General features: G+C 42.4%; 2 protein-coding genes across 4 annotated transcripts; both read left to right on the top strand.

The window, feature by feature from the left end:
• The first annotated feature begins 7233 nt into the window (after positions 1-7233).
• cdpf1 (cysteine rich DPF motif domain containing 1) lies at positions 7234-14604 on the top strand. Of its 3 annotated transcripts, none has more exons than XR_005473789.1 (5): positions 7234-7377; positions 7635-7746; positions 12155-12288; positions 13746-13833; positions 14303-14604. XR_005473789.1 is itself a non-coding variant. In XM_038978127.1 (3 exons), exons 1-3 carry the CDS (start codon positions 7265-7267, stop codon positions 12281-12283), a joined length of 354 nt encoding a protein of 117 aa, XP_038834055.1. In that variant the 5' UTR covers positions 7234-7264; the 3' UTR covers positions 12284-13391. The 3 variants fall into 3 exon arrangements, 1 of the variants encoding a protein (XP_038834055.1); XR_005473788.1 differs by having other exon boundaries at positions 12155-12313; XM_038978127.1 differs by lacking the exons at positions 13746-13833; positions 14303-14604 and having other exon boundaries at positions 12155-13391.
• A 4656-nt stretch (positions 14605-19260) lies between these two features.
• Positions 19261-22557, top strand: cdkn1ba (cyclin-dependent kinase inhibitor 1Ba). The gene is made up of 3 exons (XM_038978020.1): positions 19261-19975; positions 20525-20641; positions 21149-22557. The coding sequence occupies exons 1-2, from the start codon at positions 19519-19521 to the stop codon at positions 20632-20634; spliced, it is 567 nt and encodes a 188-aa protein (XP_038833948.1). The 5' UTR covers positions 19261-19518; the 3' UTR covers positions 20635-20641; positions 21149-22557.
• The last annotated feature ends 690 nt before the right edge of the window (positions 22558-23247 follow it).

Here is a 23247-nt window from a genome sequence, read left to right as displayed (position 1 = left end):
TGCATTTGCTATAGGCCTATTGTTTACCTTTTTGTTGGTGACACTTTGATATCTTGATAATATGCAGCTCTTTAAAGGGCAAATCCACAGATGAAACATTAACAAAACGGCACCCCGCCTCTGTTTTGGTAAAAAGCTGAGGGATGCGCCTGGAGTAATGTAACCACTCTCAGATTAATAGACAGAGCTATGGATGCAAAGACTGACCATCCATGATATCACAGTTATTGTTTTAACTATGTTATGAGGCTATAGAGTGTTTGTTTACATTTACAATGTTTACAAACATTGGAGTAAAACAAGCTTATATTTTGGGTTATCATGGAGTGTGACAGTTGAACTAAGCTCATGAGGCATTTATAAGTTATATTCTTCAATATTCAATGGATTCCCTGTGAAGCTGGTTGAGAGAGTAGCAAAGGGTAGCTACTTTGAAGAATCTCAAATATACAATATATTTTGATTTGTTTAACACTTTTTTGGTTACCATATTATTCCATGTGTTATTTCATTGTTTTGATGTCTTCACTATTTTTAACCCTGGAATGAGTAGGTATGTCCAAACTTTTGACTGGTATTGAATATATATTTAAGTCCAAAAATGGATGTAGCAACTACAGATTGCCCCTTTAAGTCCATCAAAAATGTACAAGCTTGAGCATGTGCCAATTAGGTGTATGGATTTTTTTTTATATCAGCATGAATTAGATTGAGCAATAAAAGCCCTTTTATTCCATGGGCTTGGATTAAGCAGCTGTTGCAAGAGCACATTTTTCACTGGCTAACCACTGGATTCAAAAACAATAATTGATAGGCAGCTTAAACTTCTTGAATTCAACCATTATTGGGTTCAAATACACATTTAGATTTGTGAACAGCCATTCACAACAACCACAATCCGTAAGGCGCAAATAGCTAAATGAGAGAGCAGCAGTGTGATTCACATCAATGCGCTGTGTAGATATCACTTGTTATGTAGATATCAATACCAAGTGATATCCGTATCGCAGTAGACTACACCACTGCTGTCATTCTTACCTCCAAGCATTTATTCAAATTAGATAATCTTTGGATGTCGACAGCAGTCGCACCATTGAAAGACTTGGACTGTAGCCTACAAAAAAACTATTCCTGTTCTTTTCCCACGATCCATCAAACACATTTAGTGTGTCAACATAGTGGTCAATTTGCACCTATTTTAAATGCTGATTTGAATGTCATTGAGAAAACAGAGAATTGTCAAAGATTTTTTTACACAAACATCCTTTCTGAATTTAAAAGTAATCCTCTAAATAATCATCTAGTTTTTTGTAATCTGATTACAATATTTCTGCTAGTAACGTAACGGATTACAGTAAAAAAATATATATAATCCCTTACATGTAATCCGTTACTCCCCAATCCTGAGCACAGCAGATGGGAGGCTAGGGCGACACCGTGTACTAGCTAGCTTGATAGTTAGTGACAACGTGTGCTAGCTAGATTGCTAGTTAGATAGCACACAGCATTGCCTCCTGCTTGCTGTGTACCTCAAAGACTAGCTGGCTAAACTAGCAAACAGTGTCCTTTGCTCCCGCCTGCCAAACACCTGCTCTCACCATTGATAACAGAACTGAGAGGCGGGGGTTCCCGAGAGGCGGGGGTGAAAAACACTGTCTACCGGTGTATATTAGCTAGCCGTTGTCGCCCCCCACCACTTCTTCTGTGGGGTTTATCGGTGGCTGGCATCCAACGTTATTAATACCACCTACTGTACTGGAGCGCTCTCCACCTCCCGCCTGCCCTAACTTAAAAATGAACCAATAGAAGTATAAAGAGAGGTTCCTGCAGATGCAGGAATGCCTGCATACATGAAGGGCAGGCAGAGGTCAGTAATCCAGGGCAGTGTCACAAGGTACAGAACGGCAGGCTCAGGGTCAGGGCAGGCAGGAGTGTCAAAACAAGAAAACAGGGACTAAAGAGAAAACAGGAGCATGGGAAAACTGAAAACGCGTACCACTGCTTTTAATCAGGGCAAGGCGACCAGAAACATGACTGAATACAAACAGTGTAGCTATTCCCTCCACAAGGCAGTCAAACAAGCTAAGTGTCAGTATAGAGACAAAGTAGAGTTGCAATTCAATGGCTCAGACACGAGAGGTATGTGGCAGGGTCTACAGTCAATCACAGACTACAAAAAGAAAACCAGCCCCGTCGCGGACCACGATGTCTTGCTCCCAGACAAACTAAACAACTTCTTTGCTCGCTTTGGGGACAATACAGTGCCACCGATACGGCCCGCTACCAAAACCTTCACTGCAGCCAATGTGAGTAAAATATTTTAAATGTGTTAACCCTCGCAAGGCTGCCGGCCCAGACGGCATCCCTAGCCGCGTCCTCAGAGCATGCGCAGACCAGCTGGCTGGTGTGATCACGGACATATTCAATCAATCCTTAACCCAGTCTGCTGTCCCCACATGCTTCAAGAGGGCCACCATTGTTCCTGTTCCAAAGAAAGCTAAGGTAAATGATTAAATGACTATCGCCCCGTAGCACTCACTTCTGTCATCATGAAGTGCTTTGAGAGACTAGTCAAGGACCATATAACCTCCACCCTACCTGACACCCTAGACCCACTCCAATTTGCTTACCGCCCCAATAGGTCCACAGATGATGCAATCGCAATCACACTGTACACTGCCCTAACCCATCTGGACAAGAGGAATACCTATGAAAGAATGCTGTTCATCGACTACAGCTCAGCATTTAATACCATAGTACCCTCCAAACTCGTCATTAAGCTCGAGACCCTGGGTCTCGACCCCGTCCTGTGCAACTGGGTCCTGGACTTCCTGACAGGCCGCCCACAGGTGGTGAGGGTAGGAAACAACATCTCCACCCTGCTGATCCTCAACACTGGGGCCCCATAAGGGTGCGTTCTCAGCTCTCTCCTGTACTCCCTGTTCACCCATGACTGCGTGGCCATGCACGCCTCCAACTCAATCATCAAGTTTGCAGACGACACTCCAGTGGTAGGCTTGATTACCAACAACGACGAGACGGCCTACAGGGAGGAGGTGATGGCCCTCGGAGTGTGGTGTCAGGAAAATAACAGTGGTGGAGAAGGTGGAAAGTTTGAAGTTCCTCGGCGTACACATCACTGACAAACTGAAGTGGTCCACCCACACAGACAGCGTGGTGAAGAAGGCGCAGCAGCGCCTCTTCAACCTCAGGAGGCTGAAGAAATTCGGCTTGTCACCAAAAACACTCACAAACTTTTACAGATGTACAATCGAGAGCATTCTGTCGGGCTGCATCACCGCCTGGTACCGCAACTGCTCCACCCACAACCGTAAGGCTCTCCAGAGGGTAGTGAGGTCTGCACAACGCATCACCGGGGGCAAACTACCTGCCCTCCAGGACACCTACACCACCCGATGTCACAGGAAGGCCAAAAAGATCATCAAGGACAACAACCACCCAAGCCACTGCCTGTTCACCCCGCTATCATCCATAAGGCGAGGTCAGTACAGGTGCATCAAAGCTGGGACCGAGAGACTGAAAAAAAGCTTCTATCTCAAGGCCATCAGACTGTTAAACAGCCATCACTAACATTAAGTGGCTGCTGCCAACATACTAACACAAATCTCTAGGCACTTTAATAATGAAAAAATGGATTTAATAAATGTATTACTAGCCACTAAATAATGCCACATTATATAATGTTTACATACCCTACATTACTCATCTCATATGTATATACTGTACTCTATACCATCTACTGCATCTTGCCTATGCGATGGCCATCGCTCATCCATATATTTTCATGTACATGTTCTTATTCATTCCTTTACACTTGTGTGTATAAGGTAGTTGTTGTGAAATTGTTAGATTACTTAGTTAGATATTACTGCATGGTCGGAAATAGAAGCACAAGCATTTCGCTACACTTGCATTAACATCTGCTAACCATGTGTATGTGACAAATAAAATTTGATTTGATTTGAAAAAACAGAGAACACAGATATAAATACACAGGGGATAATGGGGCAAATGGGCGACAACTGGAGGGGGTGGAGACAAGCACAAAGACAGGTGAAACAGATCAGGGTGTGACAGTACCCCCCTTCTAGGGACGCCACATGGAGTCCTACCTTGTCGCATACCTGGTTGATCGGGGTGCCGGTGATGGAACTCAGCGATGAGGGCTGGGTCCAGGATGTTCCTAGCGGGGACCCAGCACCTCTCCTTTGGACCATAACCCTCCCAGTCAACCAGGTCCTGGAATCCCCTAACCCTTGGCTGAACTTTCAGGAGAAGCCTCACCGTGTACGCAGTTTGGCCGTCAATGAGACGGGGGAGAGGGGTGGACCTGGAAACGAGACAAAAGGCTGTGAGACAGGTTTAATTCTAGAAACATGAAAAGTGGGATGTAAAAGGAGGGTATGGGGCAACAGAAGATGAACAGCAGAGCGGCTTGTAATCTTGAAAATGGGGAAAGGGCCAATAAAATTGGGGGAAAGTTAGCGGGATCCCGAGTGGACAGCCATTTCCTCTGCCCAAGATGGTAGCGGGCAGCCGGGGTCCGATGGCGGTCCGAATGTCAACGATACCTGAAGTTGGTCTTGAGAAGAGTGGACCGAGCTCTCTTCCAGGTACGCCAACAGCGGCGGACGAACATCTGGGCAGAGGGTATGTTGACCTCTTCCTCTTCCTCCGGGAAGAGCGGGGGCTGATAACCCACGGAGCACTCGACGGGCGAGAGCCCAGTGGCCGAGCAGGGAAGGCCACTGGGCTTGCTGGCGAGAGTTGCTGGCTCCAGGTGGTGGAGTTGGCCGAGACGAGGCACCGACGAGTCGTCTCCAGGTCCTGATTGGCACGCTCTGACTGGACGTTGAATTGGGGATGAAACCCGGAGGACAGGCTGGCCGATGACCCAATGAGTGTGCAGAATGCCTTCCAGATCCGGGACGAGAACTGAGGACCACGGTTCAAAACCATGTCCACTGGAAGTCAAAGGATCCGGAAGATGTGCTGCACCATGAGCTGGGCCGTCTCCTTGGCAGAAGGTAGCTTGGGGAGGGGAATGAAATGGGTGGCTTTGGAAAACCTGTCCACCAGGTTAGTGGTGTTGAATAGTGGTGAGAATAGTGGTGTTGCCATCAGCTGGTGGGAGACCAGTGACGAAGTCCAGGGATATATCTGACCAGGGATGGTGAGGGACAGGAAGAGGTTGAAGGAGGCCAGCCGGAGCTTGCCAAGGAGTCTTGTTCTGAGCACAGACGGTGCAGGCTGCGACGAACGTGGAGATGTCCGGAACCATGGAGCGGGCAGCGTCTGGTACAAACATCCGGCTAGCAGGGCCCCCCGAGTTGAAACGCTTGACGGTGCGGAGATATTCCAGGGTCTTGTGGTCCGTCCACACTATGAAGGGAAGTTTCGCCCCCTCTAACCAGTGTCTCCACTCCTCCAAGACCATCTGCACCGCAAGTAGTTCTCGGTTCCCCACATCATAATTCCTCTCTGTGGCGATGGGAGAAGGCGATGGGAGAAGAAGGCGCAGGGATGCAGCTTAAGGTCCAGGGCAGAACGCTGGGACAGGACGGTCCCCCACTCCGACATCTGAAGTGTTTACCTCCACCACGAACTGATGGGACGGGTCCGGATGGATCAATATGGGAGCTGTGGTGAAGCAGTGCTTAAGGTCCAGGAACGCTGGGGACCACGTGAGTGTGGTCTTGGGAGAGGTGAGTGGTGACAGGGGGGAAGCCAGGGTGCTGTAACTCCAGATAAAACGGCAAATCCTAAGAAACGTTGCAAATGCACTTTGGACGTGGGTTGGAGCCAATCCACCACCGCTCTCACCTTTCCGGGATCCATCTGCACATTCCCAGCAGCGATGATGTATCCAAGGAAGGAGATGATGGAGCGTTGGAACTCACATTTTTTGGCTTTGTCAAACAGCTGGTTCTCCAGGAGACGCTGGAGGATTTGTCGGACGTGGAGAACGTGTTCTTGAGTCGAGCGGGAAAGATGAGGATGTTGTCGAGGTAGACGAACACGAACCGGTTGAACATATCCCAGAGAACGTCATTAACCAGGGCCTGGTACACAGCAGGAGCATTGGTCAAACCGAATGGCATCACCAGGTATTCATAGTGTCTGCTAGCAGTGTTGAAGGCTGTCTTCCACTCGTCACCTTCCTGTATCCGTACCAGGTGGTATGTGTTCCGCGGGTCTAACTTAGAGAAGAGAGGTTCTTCTTTTTAACCACAAACAAAGCCATGGCTCTGCTAAGCTCCTCGATACTGTATTTTGTAAATATTTCAACAATTTGAGAGTAAGGTGAAAGGGACACCTGTATAAAAAAATATATCCTTATCTCATGCATTTGCGTGACCCTCCATTTTTTCCAATGTGTCTCTTTACATACCACTATCAAAATAAATATGTTGCACATATCATATTCACATAATCCATTAGAAACTACATGGCAGTTTAGGGTTATGTTTTTAACATAATAAAGTACACTGTGTGTATTAAACTCTACCATATCATATCTACACTATATTCCAATACTCTAATTTCATCATGACAGTATAAGTATGGACTGTGTCCAGTTAATGATATCAATTAGGTCCTGTTCTCTATACCTCCCTGTCTATTTGTAGTAACAATGGTTGGTATATTCAGGTCAGGATGATCCACTGACTGTCCATTGCCTTTGTCCATTCAGTGACATAGCTAGCTACAATAGATGTCATTAACTTGAACATAATGTTTTATCTCAAGTAGTGTTGATCAGATTTACAGTATTTAATCTTTTGAGGTTGTGCAGTGGTTTGCTAGCCAAGGTCTGAGAGAAACTGCTGGGAGACATTGTGATGTACACCTACAATTTGGTGGGGTTATCAACTGTGTTGTTCAGTCATGTGAATTAATGAATTGGATATTGATGAATTTTAAATAAATTATGTAGAATATTTCCATTTTAAAAAGTCAATTTCATTGTCTTAGTTTGGTTGTAAAGTAGTACTTTGAATGTCATGAATATATTTGTCTACTGCAGGAATCAGCTAACTGAAAAATATGTACTCCTTTTGGATATAGACAGTTGACCATAGTGAAAGTTGAACGCAAAGTACAGTAGGCCTACATTATTTGACCTCTTGGATGCAGCATTATCACTCCAGTCCACTACGTGGTGGTAGAACCGTGCTGCTGCACACGTCCCACAAATGAAGAAAAGAAACCAGGAAGTAGAACCACGTTCGCGTTCACAACAATGGAGTCAAGCACGGATGCGGTTCCTCAGAATATGTTTACTTGCCATTTGTGCAGTTTATCTACACCATTCACATACTACGGACAGAAGCCACCCAATACCAGGGCTATTGTGTGAGTAAAGTTTTGATAACACTAGCGAAGTGTGAACTCAAGATTTGCTCATGCTTACTGGCTAACATGGCATGCAATGTAGTTGGTCCCTGGCTAGTGGCTTCTAGAATATATAGTATAGTGGAGTCTCTAGTGGCCCAAACTAGCGAACGTTTAGTGTGTGTCTATGACTGTCAACTCATGAGGTGTAAAGTAAACCTTTCAGAAAGTTGTAGCTCTTGCATTTACTCATCATGTTTTTGTTTCTTTTCCATCAGCTTGTTGGAAGAGTGTTTTGTGACCAAGGATCCTTTCAGTCCAGACGGAGAGAGGTTCCTTATCCTGGGATCCAACTGCAGTTTGTGCCACATCACAGTTTGTGTTGGAACGGTACGTTGTTTGCTCATATTGCCGAAAATAATGAGCATGAAATGGCTGAAATCTGTTGTCTCATTGTACAATATATGATGTCAATGTCATAAATTAGAAAGTAATATCCAGTAATTTTATTTTGGCTTAGTCACCCTTATGAAAAAAATACATTTCAAAATATTTAACATCACGTACAATTTATTTCAAATACATGTAGATACATTTGAAATGTTGCATCTTTGCTAAAATGCATGTAATGCCTTAAATGTATTCCAGAGTTGCATGTACATACACTATATACAAACGTATGTGGACACCCCTACAAATTAGTGGATTTGTCTATTTCAGCCACACCCGTTGCTGACAGGTGTATAAAATCAAGAACACAGCCATGCAATCGCCATAGACAAACACTGGCAATAGAATGGCCTTACTGAAGAGCTCAGTGACTTGCAACGTCATAGGATGCCACCTTTCCAACAACTCAATTTGTCAAATTTCTGCCATGCTAGAGCTGCCCCGGTCAACTGTAAGTGCTGTTATTGTGAAGTGGAAACTTCAAGGTGCAACAACGGCTCAGCCGCAAAGTAGTAAGCCACACAGAACGGGAGCGCCGAGTGCTGAAGCGCTTAGCACATAACATTTGTCTGTCCTCGATTGCAACACTCACTACTAAGTTACAAACTGCTTCTGGAAGCAACGTCAGCACAAGAACTGTTCGTCGGGAGCTTCATGAAATGGGTTCCCATGGCCGAGCAGCCGCACGCAAGCCTAAGATCACCATGCCCAATGCCAAGTGTCGGCTGGAGTGGTGTAAAGCCTGCCGCCATTTAAAAAAAAAATATATATTTATATTTGACCTTTATTTAACTAGGCAAGTCAGTTAAGAACAAATTCTTATTTTCAATGACGGCCTAGGAACAGTGTGTTAACTGCCGTGTTCAGGGGCAGAACGACAGATTTTGACCTTGTCAGCTCAGGGATTCGATCTTGCAACCTACTAGTCCAACACTCTAACCACTAGGCTATCTGCCGCCCGATTGGACTCTGGAGCAGTGGAAACGCCTTCTCTGGAGTGATGAATCACTATCTGGAAGTCCAACGGATGAATCTGGGTTTTGGTGGATGCCAGGAGAACGCTACCTGTCCCAGTGCATAGTGCCAACTGTAAAGTTTGGTGGAGGAGGAATTAACGGCCTGGGACTGTTTTTCATGGTTTGGGCTAGGCTCCTTAGCTCCAGTGAAGGTAAATCATACAATTACATTATATACAATTCTGTGCTTTCAACTTTGTGGCAACAGTTTGGAGAAGGCCCTTGACTGTTTCAGCAAGACAATGCCCCCTTGCACAAAGCAAGGTCCATACAGAAATTGTTTGGTTTGTCGAGATCCATGTGCAAGAACTTGACTGGCCTGCACAGAGCCCTGACTTCCACCCCATCAAACACATTTGGGATGAATTGAAACGCTGACTGCGAGCCAGGGCCTAATCACCCAATATCAGTGCCCAACCTCACTAATGCTCTTGTGGCTAAATGGAAGCAAGCCTTCGCAGCAATGTTCCAACATCTAGTGGAAAGCCTTGGCAGAAGAGTGGAGGCTGTTATAGCAGCAAATGGGGGACCAACTCCAGATTTAATGCCCATGATTTTGGAATTTAGTTGTTCGACGAGCAGATGTCCACATACTTTGTCATGTAGTGTACATTTGCATCTTTGCTCAAATTCATATAATACCCCGACAATATTCCAGAAATGTATGGCTATGACATCTAGTCTACACCCACCAAGCCAAAACTTTGGCAGTGATATAATTTAAATTGTGATGGTGAGTAAAAAATGTACTTTTGATTTCACCTAATTTTAACATTGTCATAAAGAGCACATCTTCAACAAAAAAAAAAAACATTTTCCCATCGAGAGAGGGGGGGAAAAAAGTAGTATTCTAAGTGCTCCACTTAAGCTTAATTTTATTCATCTATTGTGTGTAGATAAAATGTATCCATTTGTTTTTTTCTTTAATCAATTTTAGAAATAAGGCTGTAACGTAACAAAATGTTGAAAAAGGGAATGGGTCTGACTACTTTCTGAATGCATTGTATAAGCTCTAAGTAGAAGCTTAAGTGTTGTCCATTAGTTTACTCCAATTAGGGGAGGGGTGGTATGGTTAGGGAAAAATTTACAAAATATATATGGGGGATTGGAAATTATGCAGACAATTACATTGATGGAAGCCACAATCGATCAGCAATATTATAGCTGATCAACCCCCCCCCCCCTCCCCGATACAAAGTAAAGTGTGAATAAGCTGGTGTGAATGATGGGCAGCCCAGTGCCTGTGTTTTTAATGGAAATTATTTATATATTCTCCAGTCTCCCTCTTGTAGTGTTTTCTGTCATTTTTTAAATGTTCTTCTTCTGACTAATAAGAGCAGTTCTAGCAATTGGAATCCATGGAGAGACGTTTGTTTCTGCTTCTGTGGCTAAAAGATAGTGTCAAAAGAAAACACTAGACAGACATGTAGCTAGCTAGCTAGTATTTGTAGACAAAATGGCATATAACACCGGATCTGGAATTTCAAATGTCGTCACTAGCTACAGTCAGAGTGCCCTGGACCCTCTTGCTTGGTAAGCTATTCTGGCTGCCCAAGACCCCTGTAGTTCCTCTCTGGGTGGAACGCAACGATGTAGACTAAAGTGCACGCTGCCCCTCCCCCCCAAAAAAAACAGACTGCCCTTGCATATGCATGCACGCTGATCGACGGAGTAAACCGTTTCCATTGCAAGATGAAATGAATTCAGTTTCTATTGGAAAAGTTCAGGTAGGTCCCTCCCCGTTTCGTTCGCTTGGTTCCTAGTGAATACACCCAGGTTCTAAACTCAGCAAAAAAAGAAACGTCCCTTTTTCAGGAGCCTGTCTTTCAAAAATAATTTGTAAAAATCCAAATAACTTCACAGATCTTCATTGTAAAGGGTTTAAACACTGTTTCCCATGCTTGTTCAATGAACCGTAAACAATTAATGAACATGCACCTGTGGAACGGTTGTTAAGACACGAACAGCTTAGACGGTAGGCAATTAAGATCACAGTTATGAAAACTTAGGACACTAAAGAGGCCTTTCTACTGACTCAGAAAAACACCAAAAGAAAGATGCCCAGGGTCCCTGCTCATCTGCGTGAACATGCCTTAGGCATGTTGCAAGGAGGCATGAGGACTGCAGATGTGGCCAGGGCAATAAATTGCAATGTCCGTACTGTGAGACGGTGCTACAGGGAGACAGGATGGACAGCTGATCGTCCTCCCAGTGGCAGACCACGTGTAACAACACCTGCACAGGGTCGGTACATGCGAACATCACACCTGCGGGACAGGTACAGGATGGCAACAACAACTGCCCGAGTTAAACCAGGAATGCACAATCCCTCCATCAGTGCTCAGACTGTCCGCAATAGCCTGAGAGCGGCTGGACTGAGGGCTTGTAGGCCTGTTGTAAGGCAGGTCCACACTAGACATCACCGGCAACAACATTTCCTATGGGCACAACCCACCGTCGTTGGACCAGACAGGACTGGCAAAAATAGTTCTTCACTGACGAGTCGCGGGTTTGTCTCACCAGGGGTGATGGTCGGATTTACGTTTATCGTCAAAGGAATGAGCATTACACTGAGGCCTGTGCTCTGGAGCGGGATCCATTTTGGGAGGTGGAGGGTCGTCATGGACTGGGGCGGTGTGTCACAGCATCATCGGACTGAGCTTGTTGTCATTGCAGGCAATCTCAACGCTGTGCGTTACAGGGAAGACATCCTCCCTCATGTGGTACACTTCCTGCAGGCTCATCCTGACATGACCCTCCAGCATGACAATGCCACCAGCCATACTGCTCGTTCTGTGCGTGATTTCCTGCAAGACAGGAATGTCAGTGTTCTGCCAAGGCCAGCGAAGAGCCCGGCTCTCAATCCCATTGAGCACGTCTGGGACCTGTTGGATCGAAGGGTGAGGGTTAGGGCCATTCCCCCCAGAAATGTCTGGGAACTTGCAGGTGCCTTGGAAGAGTGGGGTAACATCTCATAGCAAGAACTGGCAAATCTGGTGCAGTCCCATGAGGAGGAGATGAACTGCAGTACTTAATGCAGCTGGTGGCCACACCAGATACTGTTACTTTTGACCCCCCCCCCCCCTTTGTTCAGGGACACATTATTCCATTTCTGTTAGTCACATGTCTGTGGAACTTGTTCAGTTTGTCTCAGTTGTTGAATCTTATTATGTTCATACAAATATTTACACATGTTAAGTTTGCTGAAATTAAATGCAGTTGACAGTGAGAGGACGTTTCTTTTTTTGCTGAGTTTATATGTCATAACTTCATTGCAGTGATAGTGTGCTTGCTTAATGTGTTTGTTACTATTTTTGTTTCTCTTCTTCCAGGGCTGCAGCCTTTTCTACTCCAAGCGATTCTGCATGCAGTGTGTGAACAAACACTTGGACCAGTTCCCCCCTCACATTCAAGCTGAGCTCGCCAAGAAAAAGCAGCCATCAAAGACAGATGTTTCATGATTTCTGTAAGACACATTAAAGACTCTGGAGGTACTTCAGGAAGGAAAATCTCTAGCCTTTCAATTGGAAGATATCTCTTAGGGTTGTGGCTAGCGTGCTTGCCTTGGTCAGGTGACCCGGGTAGTATTCCCACTTAGGGCGATACTCTCTTGTGATATACCCCGCTGGAATAGACATGTTTCTGTTTTGGGAGAAATGGTTTGAACTGAACATAACTTCTGGGCCACATAAGGGATTCTACTTGGTGTCATACAGTTTTACCACTAGATGTCAGTAAAGACTTATTACCAGACTGAAAATGACAGTTCATTACATCCCTCATTCACAGCAGCTGAATACAATGAGTCCCAACCTCAAAATATATAATGTACCTTGTTTAATATTTCAATATAACATGGAGAAATTTGACAAAAATATATATATACTACCAGAAATACATGTAGTTTGCACTTTATGAAATATGCTTCGCCCAAGCAGTGATAGAAATGCTATTTTTCTATAGATGACGACAATGTTTATAAAACAAGATGCACTGACTTGTTGATCTTGCAGAGTAAATGAGAACTCTGCTCCCAAGGAACATTCTGTGTATGCCTCAAATGGTACCTTATTTATACTAGTGCACTACTTTTGACCAAAACCGCCTGCGCCCTGGTTGAAAGTAGTGCACTAAATAGGGAGCCATTTTGGACAAATCCTAAATTGTATGTGTCCCAGTGAGGGAACTCCAAGTACATAAGCAATTGTAACCACTAAACTGCAGTGATAGTCAGATTTTGTCAAAGTCAGTTGACAATAGGCGAGCTGCCAACTATGATGGAAGGCATTTAACACTGAGGAGATGTCACTCTGGACTGGAAGCAGATTTAAAAAGCACAAACAAAATGGAGATGTTGAACCCTGAACCCAACATTGCCAAATGCAGGACAGGTATACTTCCACAGAACCTTTCCCTCTCTCCCAACTCTTTAGGGAGACGATTACAAACAAAAATCTCCTTCCCTTGTTCCAAAAACTGACAGTGTCATTCTATGACCGATCATACAAGACTGTAATCCACTTTCTTTTGTCATAAACCAATAAAAATGCAATACCATTTTTATCTGAATGGGTTGATCTGTTTAACTTCTAAAAACACAATATTCCTACAGCCACATTCACCTTTAAGAAAGAAATATGGGTGGTTACATGTTCGTAAACCAATGAAGCTCATTTTCTTCCCTGTCAATCTGATTCCCCAACTAGTAGTTCCTCTCTAATGTCCCGTGTACACTAGCAAGCGGTAAATTGCTGCGTGCCGCTAAGGCCACCCAGAGTGGCTCGCTTGTGGGCATGCTGGCAGCATATAGCAGCACGTCCGATTGGGCGTCAAGAATTTAGCATAGCAAATTTGTGTGAAGGTCTGGTTATTAAATTGACTAAATAGTTTAATCCATTCTCCATTTCATGAATTTATTCACAGGTAAATAGTAATATGCTCTAAAACGCTCTGGTGACAAACTTTGCTGCCCTGTTTCCAATCGTCCACATGGCTGGGAGAACCTATTCAAGTAAGTGAATACATTTTGAAAATGTAAAAAAAAAAACTGTATTATTAGCTAACTACTTAGTGCAGGCTAACTCAAATGAGCTGCTAATGTAGCTAGCTATCTAGCCAAATGTACATACTGTATAGATAGCTAGCAAAGTGAATTAAATATCACCAGCTACCTAAACTTCATATTAGCTAGCTATCTTGATGTATTTATCACTGTAAAAAAATAGAAATGCATTTGTAGGTAGCTAGCTAACAGCCATGGAGGAGCGGGAAAGGATAGCAGTCCCAACTGTCAGTGAGAGTAGGCTATTCTGGATAGGGCAGGTACTTTTGTGTAGTTATTCTATTCTGGATAGGGCAGGTACTTTTCCGTCCTCACTTCTAGTCCCTAGAAGTGAGGACGGAGATAATTGTAACAATATTCAGTGCGGTCTAATTTGAGTATAATGAAGTCCGTTTCTTGTGAATTTTTCTGTCCTCAGATACAGAGAGCTGTGAAAGCCTGTCTGCAGATCAAGTCCCAATGAAGAGCTATGGTCCTGGGGCCTCAAAGGGGTGCACATTTTTGTTTTTGCCTTAGCTCTACAAAGTTGATTCGAATGATCAACTCATCATCAAGTGGTATTTATGTATTCATTTGTGATGCTATCCTTGATTATTATCCTGCTATTGTCACATGCTGCACATGTGTGTGCACATGCATCCATCTATCCAATGTTATCATGATTTGTTATGTGATATTATACTTTAGTCATCAAATCAAATTGTATTAGTGACATGCGCCGAATACAACAGGTGTAGGTAGACCTAACAGTGAAATGCTTACTTACGAGCCCCTAACCAACAATGCAGTTTTAAAAAATACATAAGAAATAAAAGTAAGAAGTAATTAAAGAGCAGCAGTAAAATAACAATAGCGAAACTATATACAGGGGGGTACCGGTTAGTTGAGGTAATGTACATGTAGGTAGAGTTATTAAAGTGACTGCATAGATGATAACAACAGAGTAGCAGCGGTGTAAAAGAGAGGGGGGGGGGGCAATGCAAATAGTCTTGGTAGAGAGAGATGAGAGAATCAACAATGACCTGGTGATGTAAACGTCTAAATTGCCTACAGTTACTGTGTAGGGCACTGCAAGGTTGGGTGACCAGGGCAATCTGGGACTGCCTCCTGGGGGAATTCAGGCGTGTGAAAGGCTACCTGTGTCCTGCATAACTTCATGAGTATGGACATGAGGACCTGGAGGGGATCTGCAGCTCGCCGCCGTGTGTCAGAGGAGGTCTGCTGCTCTGCAGGATGTTTCAAGTATGGGGGACAACAACGCAGCATGACAGGCAATCCGTGGGGGGGAGATCTTCACCTCCTACTTATTCGAAAAGGGTGCTGTTCCCTGGCAACACCATAGACTACACTATGCACAACCAAATGCTCTTTTAAGAGCCATCCACATTGCAATAAGAGTATTCTTCCATTTACTTAGCTATGTTAACTGCAGTTATTAAATTCCCAGTTTCTCTCCTTTTGATTTCTACTTCTCAGGTGAGGGTGCTGTTCAGGTAAGGGTGATGTATGTACAAAAACAAAACAGGCACTTTTAAGAGTCACCCATATTGAAAATATTTAGAACAATTAGACAGACACCCTGTAACCCACACCTACATGTATCAATCTGATTGATGGATTGTGTTGTGCAGTAAGCAGGCTCAGGTGTATAACCGTGGCTCCTTCCACCTTCAAAGAATAGAAGAGAGGACCAACCATGGAGAATAGTTAGAAACATCATTATTTATATAACTACGCTATATTGTTTGTCGTCATCTCTGTACATGTTTTTCAGTATAAAGTACTCTGCATCCACTTAGTGTGGACACCAGGTGAGACCACAAACAGATTCCTGTTGAACATTGTCTAACTACCTTATTTTCTCAATAAGCCTCTCCTTCACTTCATCCCTCTTCTCCTTAAATCCTCTAGGTTATATCAGCTGTGTCGGTGAACCCCTCCCACATCTGAACTGGCTGACAGAGGGCACATTATGATCAGAGGTGAGAGGTCACTTGGTCAGGTCAACAGGAAGTATTATTAAAAAGATGCTTTACACTGAAATACAGATAGATGCAGTAGTCCCAGAGTTAATGATCCAAGGTCAGTTTTGCATTTCACCTCCTGCTTATTACGTCTAACAATGTTAGAATAAAAACATCAGGCTTAAACATGCCCACTCCATCTGTCTTTCGTCTGCAGATATGTTTTGATGTGAGAGGATGCCAACCCCCAGTCCCATCATCGCCACCTCACCCGCTTTTAAGATAACCTTCGGGCCACTATTATGTAATTGTGATGAACTGAGAGAATATTTGGGTAGCACCACTGTGATTCATTAATCATATGCTGTCTTCCCTGCTCCTATGTTCTTACCTTTTTCCCTTTGTCTTTACACCTCTCGCCGCCTCCTCTTTCTTCCTCTGTTTTTATAATACACCACAGATGTGCATTGAGGTACAGATTGAACTTGTATTTATAATATTTATAATGCATCTATTTATAACACTTGGATAATGAACTTCTTTCAATAAAGCGTTTCACATTCTTTACTGGTTGAAATTAAGTCTCATTTGATGAAATACTACTGGTTTTAGAGTATTTACATGATGCATAGGAAGTGTAGTGTACTGTCTTTTAAATTATATTTCTGTATATATGAAATACAAATCAGCCTTTAACTAGTTAAATCCTGTTTTCTAGTTTATTAGTTACAATGTGTAACCATTGATGTCCCAGGACCAGGATTGGTAAACACTGTTGAAGTGTATAATTGTAATACATACATGCAGACAGACACACCATCCTTCAAAGACTGGAATTTGATACTCCTGGTATTAGATATGACTGAAAAATAATCTCAGATTCATACCTGAACTGCACCAATCTGTTTGTGTGGTCTCACCTGGTGTCTAAACTAAGTGGCTGCAAAGTACTTAATACTGAAAAACTTGCAGATCAGAGGACAAACAATATAGCGTAGTTATATGAATAGAAATAATGAAGTGTCTTACTGTTCTCCATGGTTGGTCCCCTTGCCCATTCTTTGAAGGTGGAAGGAGCCACAGTTATACACCTGAGCCTGCTTACTGCACAACACAATCAGATTGATACACAAGGGTGTGGGTTATAGGGTGTCTACTTGTTCTAAATGTTTTCAATATGGGTGACTCTTAAAAGCACCCGTTTTGTTTTTGTACAGACATCACCCTTACTTGAACAGCACCCTCACCTGAGAAGTAGAAATCAAAAGGAGAGAAACTGGGAAATGTAATAACTGCAGTTGACATAGCTAAGTAAATAGAAGAATACTCTTATTGCAATGTGGATGGCTCTTAAAAGAGCCATCTACAGTGTAGTATATGCTGTTGCCAGGGGCCAGCACCCTCTTCGAAGAAGTAGGAGGTGAAGATCTCCCACTTATGGATTGCCTCCCGTGCTGTGTTGTTGGTCCCCATCCAGCAGACCTCTCCTCTGGCACACGGCAGCAGAACCCCTCCAGGTCCTCGTGTCCATACTCATGAAGTTATGCAGGACACAGGTAGTCTTCACACGCATGAATTCCCCCAGGAGGCAGTCCCAGATGGCCCTGGTCACCCAACCTTGCAGTACCCTACACGGTAACTAGGAAATCAGTTTGAAGGAATCTCCAGTAACAAAGTATCTGTAGGAATATGTAAGATGATGTCATTATTAGACTTCTACATCACCAGGTCATTGTAGATTACTTAAGCAATAAGGCACGGGGGGGTGTGGTATATGGCCAATATACCACTGCTTAGGCAGGACACATTGCGGAGTGCCTGGACACAGCCCTTTGCTGTGGTATATTGCCCATATACCACAAACCCCAGAGGTGCCTTATTGCTATTATAAACTGGTTACCAACGTAATTAGAGCAGTAAAAATAAATGTTTTGTCATACCTGTGGTATACGGTCTGATATATCACAGCTGTCAGACAATCAGCATTCAGGGCTGGCACCACACAGTTTATAATAAAATATAATACCCTTATAACAAATCATGATAAAATTGGATAGATAGATGCATGTGCATGTGACAATAGCAGGGTCATATCAAGGATATCATCACTAATTAATACATAAATACCAATTGAATCAGCTGTGTAGTGCTAAGGCAAAAACAAAAAAGTGCTCCCCTTTGAGTCCCCAGCACTGAGAACCACTGCACTTCATTGGTACCTCTTCATACGCAGACAGGCTTTCACAGCTCTGAGCACAGAAACAGACTTCATTATACTCAAATTAGACCACACTGAATATTGTTACAATTATCTCCGTCGTCACTTGTAGGGACTGGAACTACACAAAAGTACCTGCCCTATCCAGAAAAGCCTACTCTCTCACTTTGACAGTTGGGGCTGCTATCCTTTCACCCTCCTGCATGGCTGTTAGCTAACGTTAGCTACCTACAAATGCGTTTCGATTTTTTTTTTTTTACAGTGATAAATACAAGATAGCTAGCTAATATGAAGTTACAGTATGTAAAGTTGGCTAGATACCTAGCAGCTCATTTGAGTTAGCCTGCACTGTAGCTAGTTAGCTCATAATACATATTTTTTTTTTTACATTTTCTAAATGTATTTACTTAACTTACTTGAACAGGTTCTCCCAGCAATTGTGGACGATTGGAAACAGGGCAGCAAAGTTTGTTTGTCACCAGAGCGGTTTAGAGCATATTACCATTTACCTCTGAATAAATTAATTAAATGAAGAATGGATTAAACTCTTAACGCATTTAATAACCAGACCTTCCTACAAACTTGCTATGCTGAATTCTTGACGCACAATCGAGTAGCTGCCATATGTTGCCAGCACGCCCACAAGCGAGCCACTCTGGGCGGCCGAAGCAGCACTACATTTACTGCGTGCTAGTATACACGAGCCGTATCGCCATATTGGGTACAGCCAGGGAGAGGAAGAGAGAGGCCCAACAGCAAAAAACATCTGTCTCCCTCCAGCAGGAGGTGTTATTCGTTGTTTCGCCCACCAAGCAAGGCGTTTTTTTATGGGGTCATTAAGAATGTCGAATTTGTTCAACAAAAAAGTATGGATTATTTTCTAAGTGAGGTTAATTTGATCGAATATAAATTTCGTAATATTTAAGTTGTTACGAGTATACTGATATAAGAAAGACATGACATCCCGGCAACTTTTACGGAAAAACACTTTATATTGGAGTTGTCTCGAGATGGTTATGCATATTAATGAAATGAGGCTAGTAGCATAGCACCTCTCCCCATTCAGTACAGGCGGTTGACGTCAACAGCCGTCATCGAATATTGAAAAACTGATTACAATAATAAGATGTATCCACCAATCCAAAGAAAGGATAGGCGGGAGCTAGACAGCTCAGGGTGCCGCTTGTGGACAACGACTCCCATTGTTAGGGACATGTATCTCGTCAGTATATCCATCATCTTTGGTACAGCACAGATGACTTAGTTCCGTAGTCAAACGGCAGAAAACAACCAACAGAACTAAACCTTCACTAGTCGGGCAGATTGAGGGGTAATCACGTTGGCTGTTTTACGGATGCTATGCATGCGTCTACATCTTGTGAACCAGGTCGCTTATTTAAAAGGAATACTTGTTTTTTGGGATAAACCGTCACGATTTAGGGTCGTTTTCATATGTGTAACAACATGTCAAATGTTAGTCTTTCGAATGGGAGTCCGACGTTGGAAAGGGTGGATCCGCGACCGACGGATCACACGAAGCCCCAGATTTGCCGAAATCTTTTCGGATCGGTGGATCATGACGAATTTGGGAGGGAGTGTTTGGTTCAAATGAAAGAGATGGAGAAGGTTTTTATTGACAAATGGAATTTTGATTTTCTAAACGACGAGCCCCTTCCCCAGGGAGATTATAAATGGGAACCGATGAAAAGCAGTGACGTGCCAGACTTTTACAGCAGACCGCCTCATAAGCGAGTCTGGTCCTCTGGAAATGTGGACCATAACGGGAATCATGATAACGGAGTCCGACGGAGCTGTCCTGCGAACGGGGCTGAGCTATCCGAGAAGAACGAGAGACAGACGGATTGTCACCACTCTCACAACGGGGCAAGGAAAAGACCTGCAAATCCAGGTAAATTATGCAGTTTTGAAAATGTACTTGAGGATTTTAGTTCAAAAACAATTCAGACAGTCTCCATCGCACAATATGGCACAGTCGAATTAAATTGTTGCAATCTGCGAGATTCTGCGTCACTGCACTGATACACTCGCAGAAAGCCTATACTTTGTACCGCACACCGCTTGATTCCGTTGGTACTTACTTTCTTTCCAGAAAGACACGCTGTGTGTCAAGCTATTTAACACTTTGATTTCTTCCTCATCTTGAGTTTTGAATGTTTGTTTTGCTCTGGCCTAATGAATAGCATGATTATATAACCACTTTTGCTTATTTTTTTATATATTTTTTTACTTTAGTTTATTTGGTAAAGGGCTTGTAAGTAAGCATTTCACTGTAAGGTCTACACTTGTATTCGGCGCATGTGACAAATACAATTTGATTTGACTTGGCTGTTTAGCTTGATGATAAACCTAATTTCTGAACTATTCAACAGGGCGGGAAATTAGCTTTTTGTAGAAAAACTGCTGTTTACTGACATATCTTTAAATTGTGTTTTATCAGAACCCCAAAGTACAGGTAAAAAGTTGCATTCCAGTGAAGAGGATGAAGTTGTGTCAAAGTCAGTAGAGCAGACACCCAGCAAAAACGATTCCAGGACACATGAACACTAATACCAAGGTAAGAACTTCATCATCATGCATTTCCAATTTCATACTGTAAAATGAGCATATCCCGGTTGTTCTAATAACCTTATTATTAACATAAGCATTTCAGTTGTTAAGCCTATGTTGGATTTTAAATGTGAAGCCTTAGTGAGATGTTAAAAAGTGTAGATGACACACTTTCGTAAACGCCCCAGCTATCTGGTCTAATATTAACTTAAGCAAGCCTAGTTCAAGTGCAGAACAGTAGTAACACGTCATCAGCAGGCTTTGTATGATTAAGGGTTGTTTTCAAGAGAATAAGCTCTGCAAGCTGCTGCTCTCTCGCTCTGCAGCAGTCTGTCTTGAGTGACATGTTGACATTTAATGTACACTTTTGCACTGTTTTCTTGCTTCAACAGAAACACAATGCATGATACTGGACAACTAAACTGTCTTTACTATGTATGTGTTATAACCTTCAGGCTATGTACCCATAACCCCTTCTGTGAACAGAGCTAATATGAATTGGTTTTCCCCACAGCGCTGAGAAGTCCTCCTTTTTCGTTGAATACTGTACTTCAGGACCTGAAGAAGAGAAGATGGATAGAAGAGAAGACAGGATACAAAATGGCCTGCCTTTAGGAGGGAAGGAGGCTGTGCAAGCACTGAATATTTACACTAAAGTTTTGGCACTCAATTTAATCCAATCGCTTCAAAAGCAGAAAATGTAGCAGTGTGCCAAAATGTTTTTCCCTTTTTGCTCAGTTTTATTTTTACTACCTATGTTTCATATGTAGCACATAAAACATAATATTATTATGTTGATAAAATACGTGTCTTGAAGAATTGCTGTGCAGTTTTCAAAAATATATTGTTTGTTTGTAAAAGTGGTCATATGATATCCTTGTTCAGGTATAATTGATAGTCATAAATGCAGATTATTTCTAAATCAGGTATCTCATCAAAGAATCAGTTGTTTCTATTTTGTGGCTTTTTGCAGTGTTCATTGGTAGTACATAGTTTGAAGGCCTATTATTCAAAAGCTGGTCTTTAGGGTTGGGGTCAATTCTATTTCATTGATGAAGTAAACAAAGTCTTCAAATTCCAATTTTCCTCAATGCTTTTCAATGAGAGAAAATATTTGGAATTTTTGTTTATTTCCTGAATTGACTGAATTTGAATGTAATTGACCCAACGCTACACTAAGGCCATACTGTCAATCAGAATGACTTATATGTTACATGACCTAACTAGATAAAAGTTTACATGCAAATAATATATTATTATTAAGTTTTCCTACTGCGAAAGGGAAAGAACCTGCCAAAGTTTCAACATTTGTCTTATTTTTATGGAAAAATTATTAAATGAATAGGGATTATTCATTGCATAGTTAGAAATTATTGGAAAAAGTTAGAATATATGAGTTCCCATTTTGCAGTATTAATTATTATTATTATTATGCCGCCCTAAAATCAGTTGGTTTCCTTTAACTTATTTATAATGTGCTCCAGTTTGACCAGAGTAGCCTACGCTCTCAGATGTGTTATAACCACTGGGCACTTTGCAAACATAAATATGTGAATCAACAATTTGCCTCTTATTGTGTGTTGAATTCATGTTGAGCATGACATGGCACTATATAGATTAAAGACAAAGTTACACTGCATGTAACTGTAATAAAGTTTGAAGTGTACCTTTGTATATTTCCTTGTAAAAATTATAGTAACTTATTTTTGTTCAGGTTTTTGTGGTTGTATGGATATCCAAAGTGGCATTTTTAGTGCATTTTTATGTAAATACTTTTTTTAGATGTTGTTTTTGGATACAAAAGGTTGCAAAACTGAGCCTAATTAAAAATATACCTGTATATTTTGTATTGTGTCTCTGAAAAAGGCAATCATTTGCTCAAAAAATTATATTGGGTTAAATAAAAAAATTACTTATAATTTTCATAATTGCATATTATGTGCCCATTCATTTTCCTCCATATGTCCACATTGTCACAGTATGCTATACATTGTTTAATTTAGGCTATAGTGTGCCAGGGCCAACCTCGGCAGTAGGCTAGTAAAGGTATTAGTTATGACATATGGTTGATAATGTGTAAAAACTCACGTATAGACTAGTCACCCAGGAATTATAGTTGCGCAGCAGGACGCGAGCCTAAGGGATCCTTATTTGAAAGGACAACGACTAGTTGCAACTTTTGATCATTCATCCCCCCTCCTCTCTCCTGTAACTATTCCCCAGGTCGTTGCTGTAAATGAGAATGTGTTCTCAGTCAATTTACTTGGTAAAATAAGGGTTAAATAAAAACATTAAATAATAATGCTACAGTTGAAAAAATGCATGACGCTACTGTTTATTGAGTGACGAGATTCTTTAGAATTGAAAACGCTATAGATTCCACGAGACATGCTCAAGAGAATGTGCAAAAAAAATAATCTTTGGACTTCGATTACACGTAGCTCGCGCTGCAGAGAGAGAAGGTAACCAACCTAATTTGTAATGTGCAAACTACACTAGTGTGTCTAGGATACTTTACAACCATCGCAATATACACTTTTCTTATGTGGTATCAAAACAATTACGCACAACTCTCTATTACAGATCTTGGGCTGATTTGCGCGCCATTCTCTC

The sequence above is a fragment of the Salvelinus namaycush genome, chromosome 38 (genome assembly GCF_016432855.1).
Source record: "Salvelinus namaycush isolate Seneca chromosome 38, SaNama_1.0, whole genome shotgun sequence".
NCBI classification, from domain to species: domain Eukaryota; kingdom Metazoa; phylum Chordata; class Actinopteri; order Salmoniformes; family Salmonidae; genus Salvelinus; species Salvelinus namaycush.
This window is presented reverse-complemented; position numbering and strand designations above follow the sequence as displayed.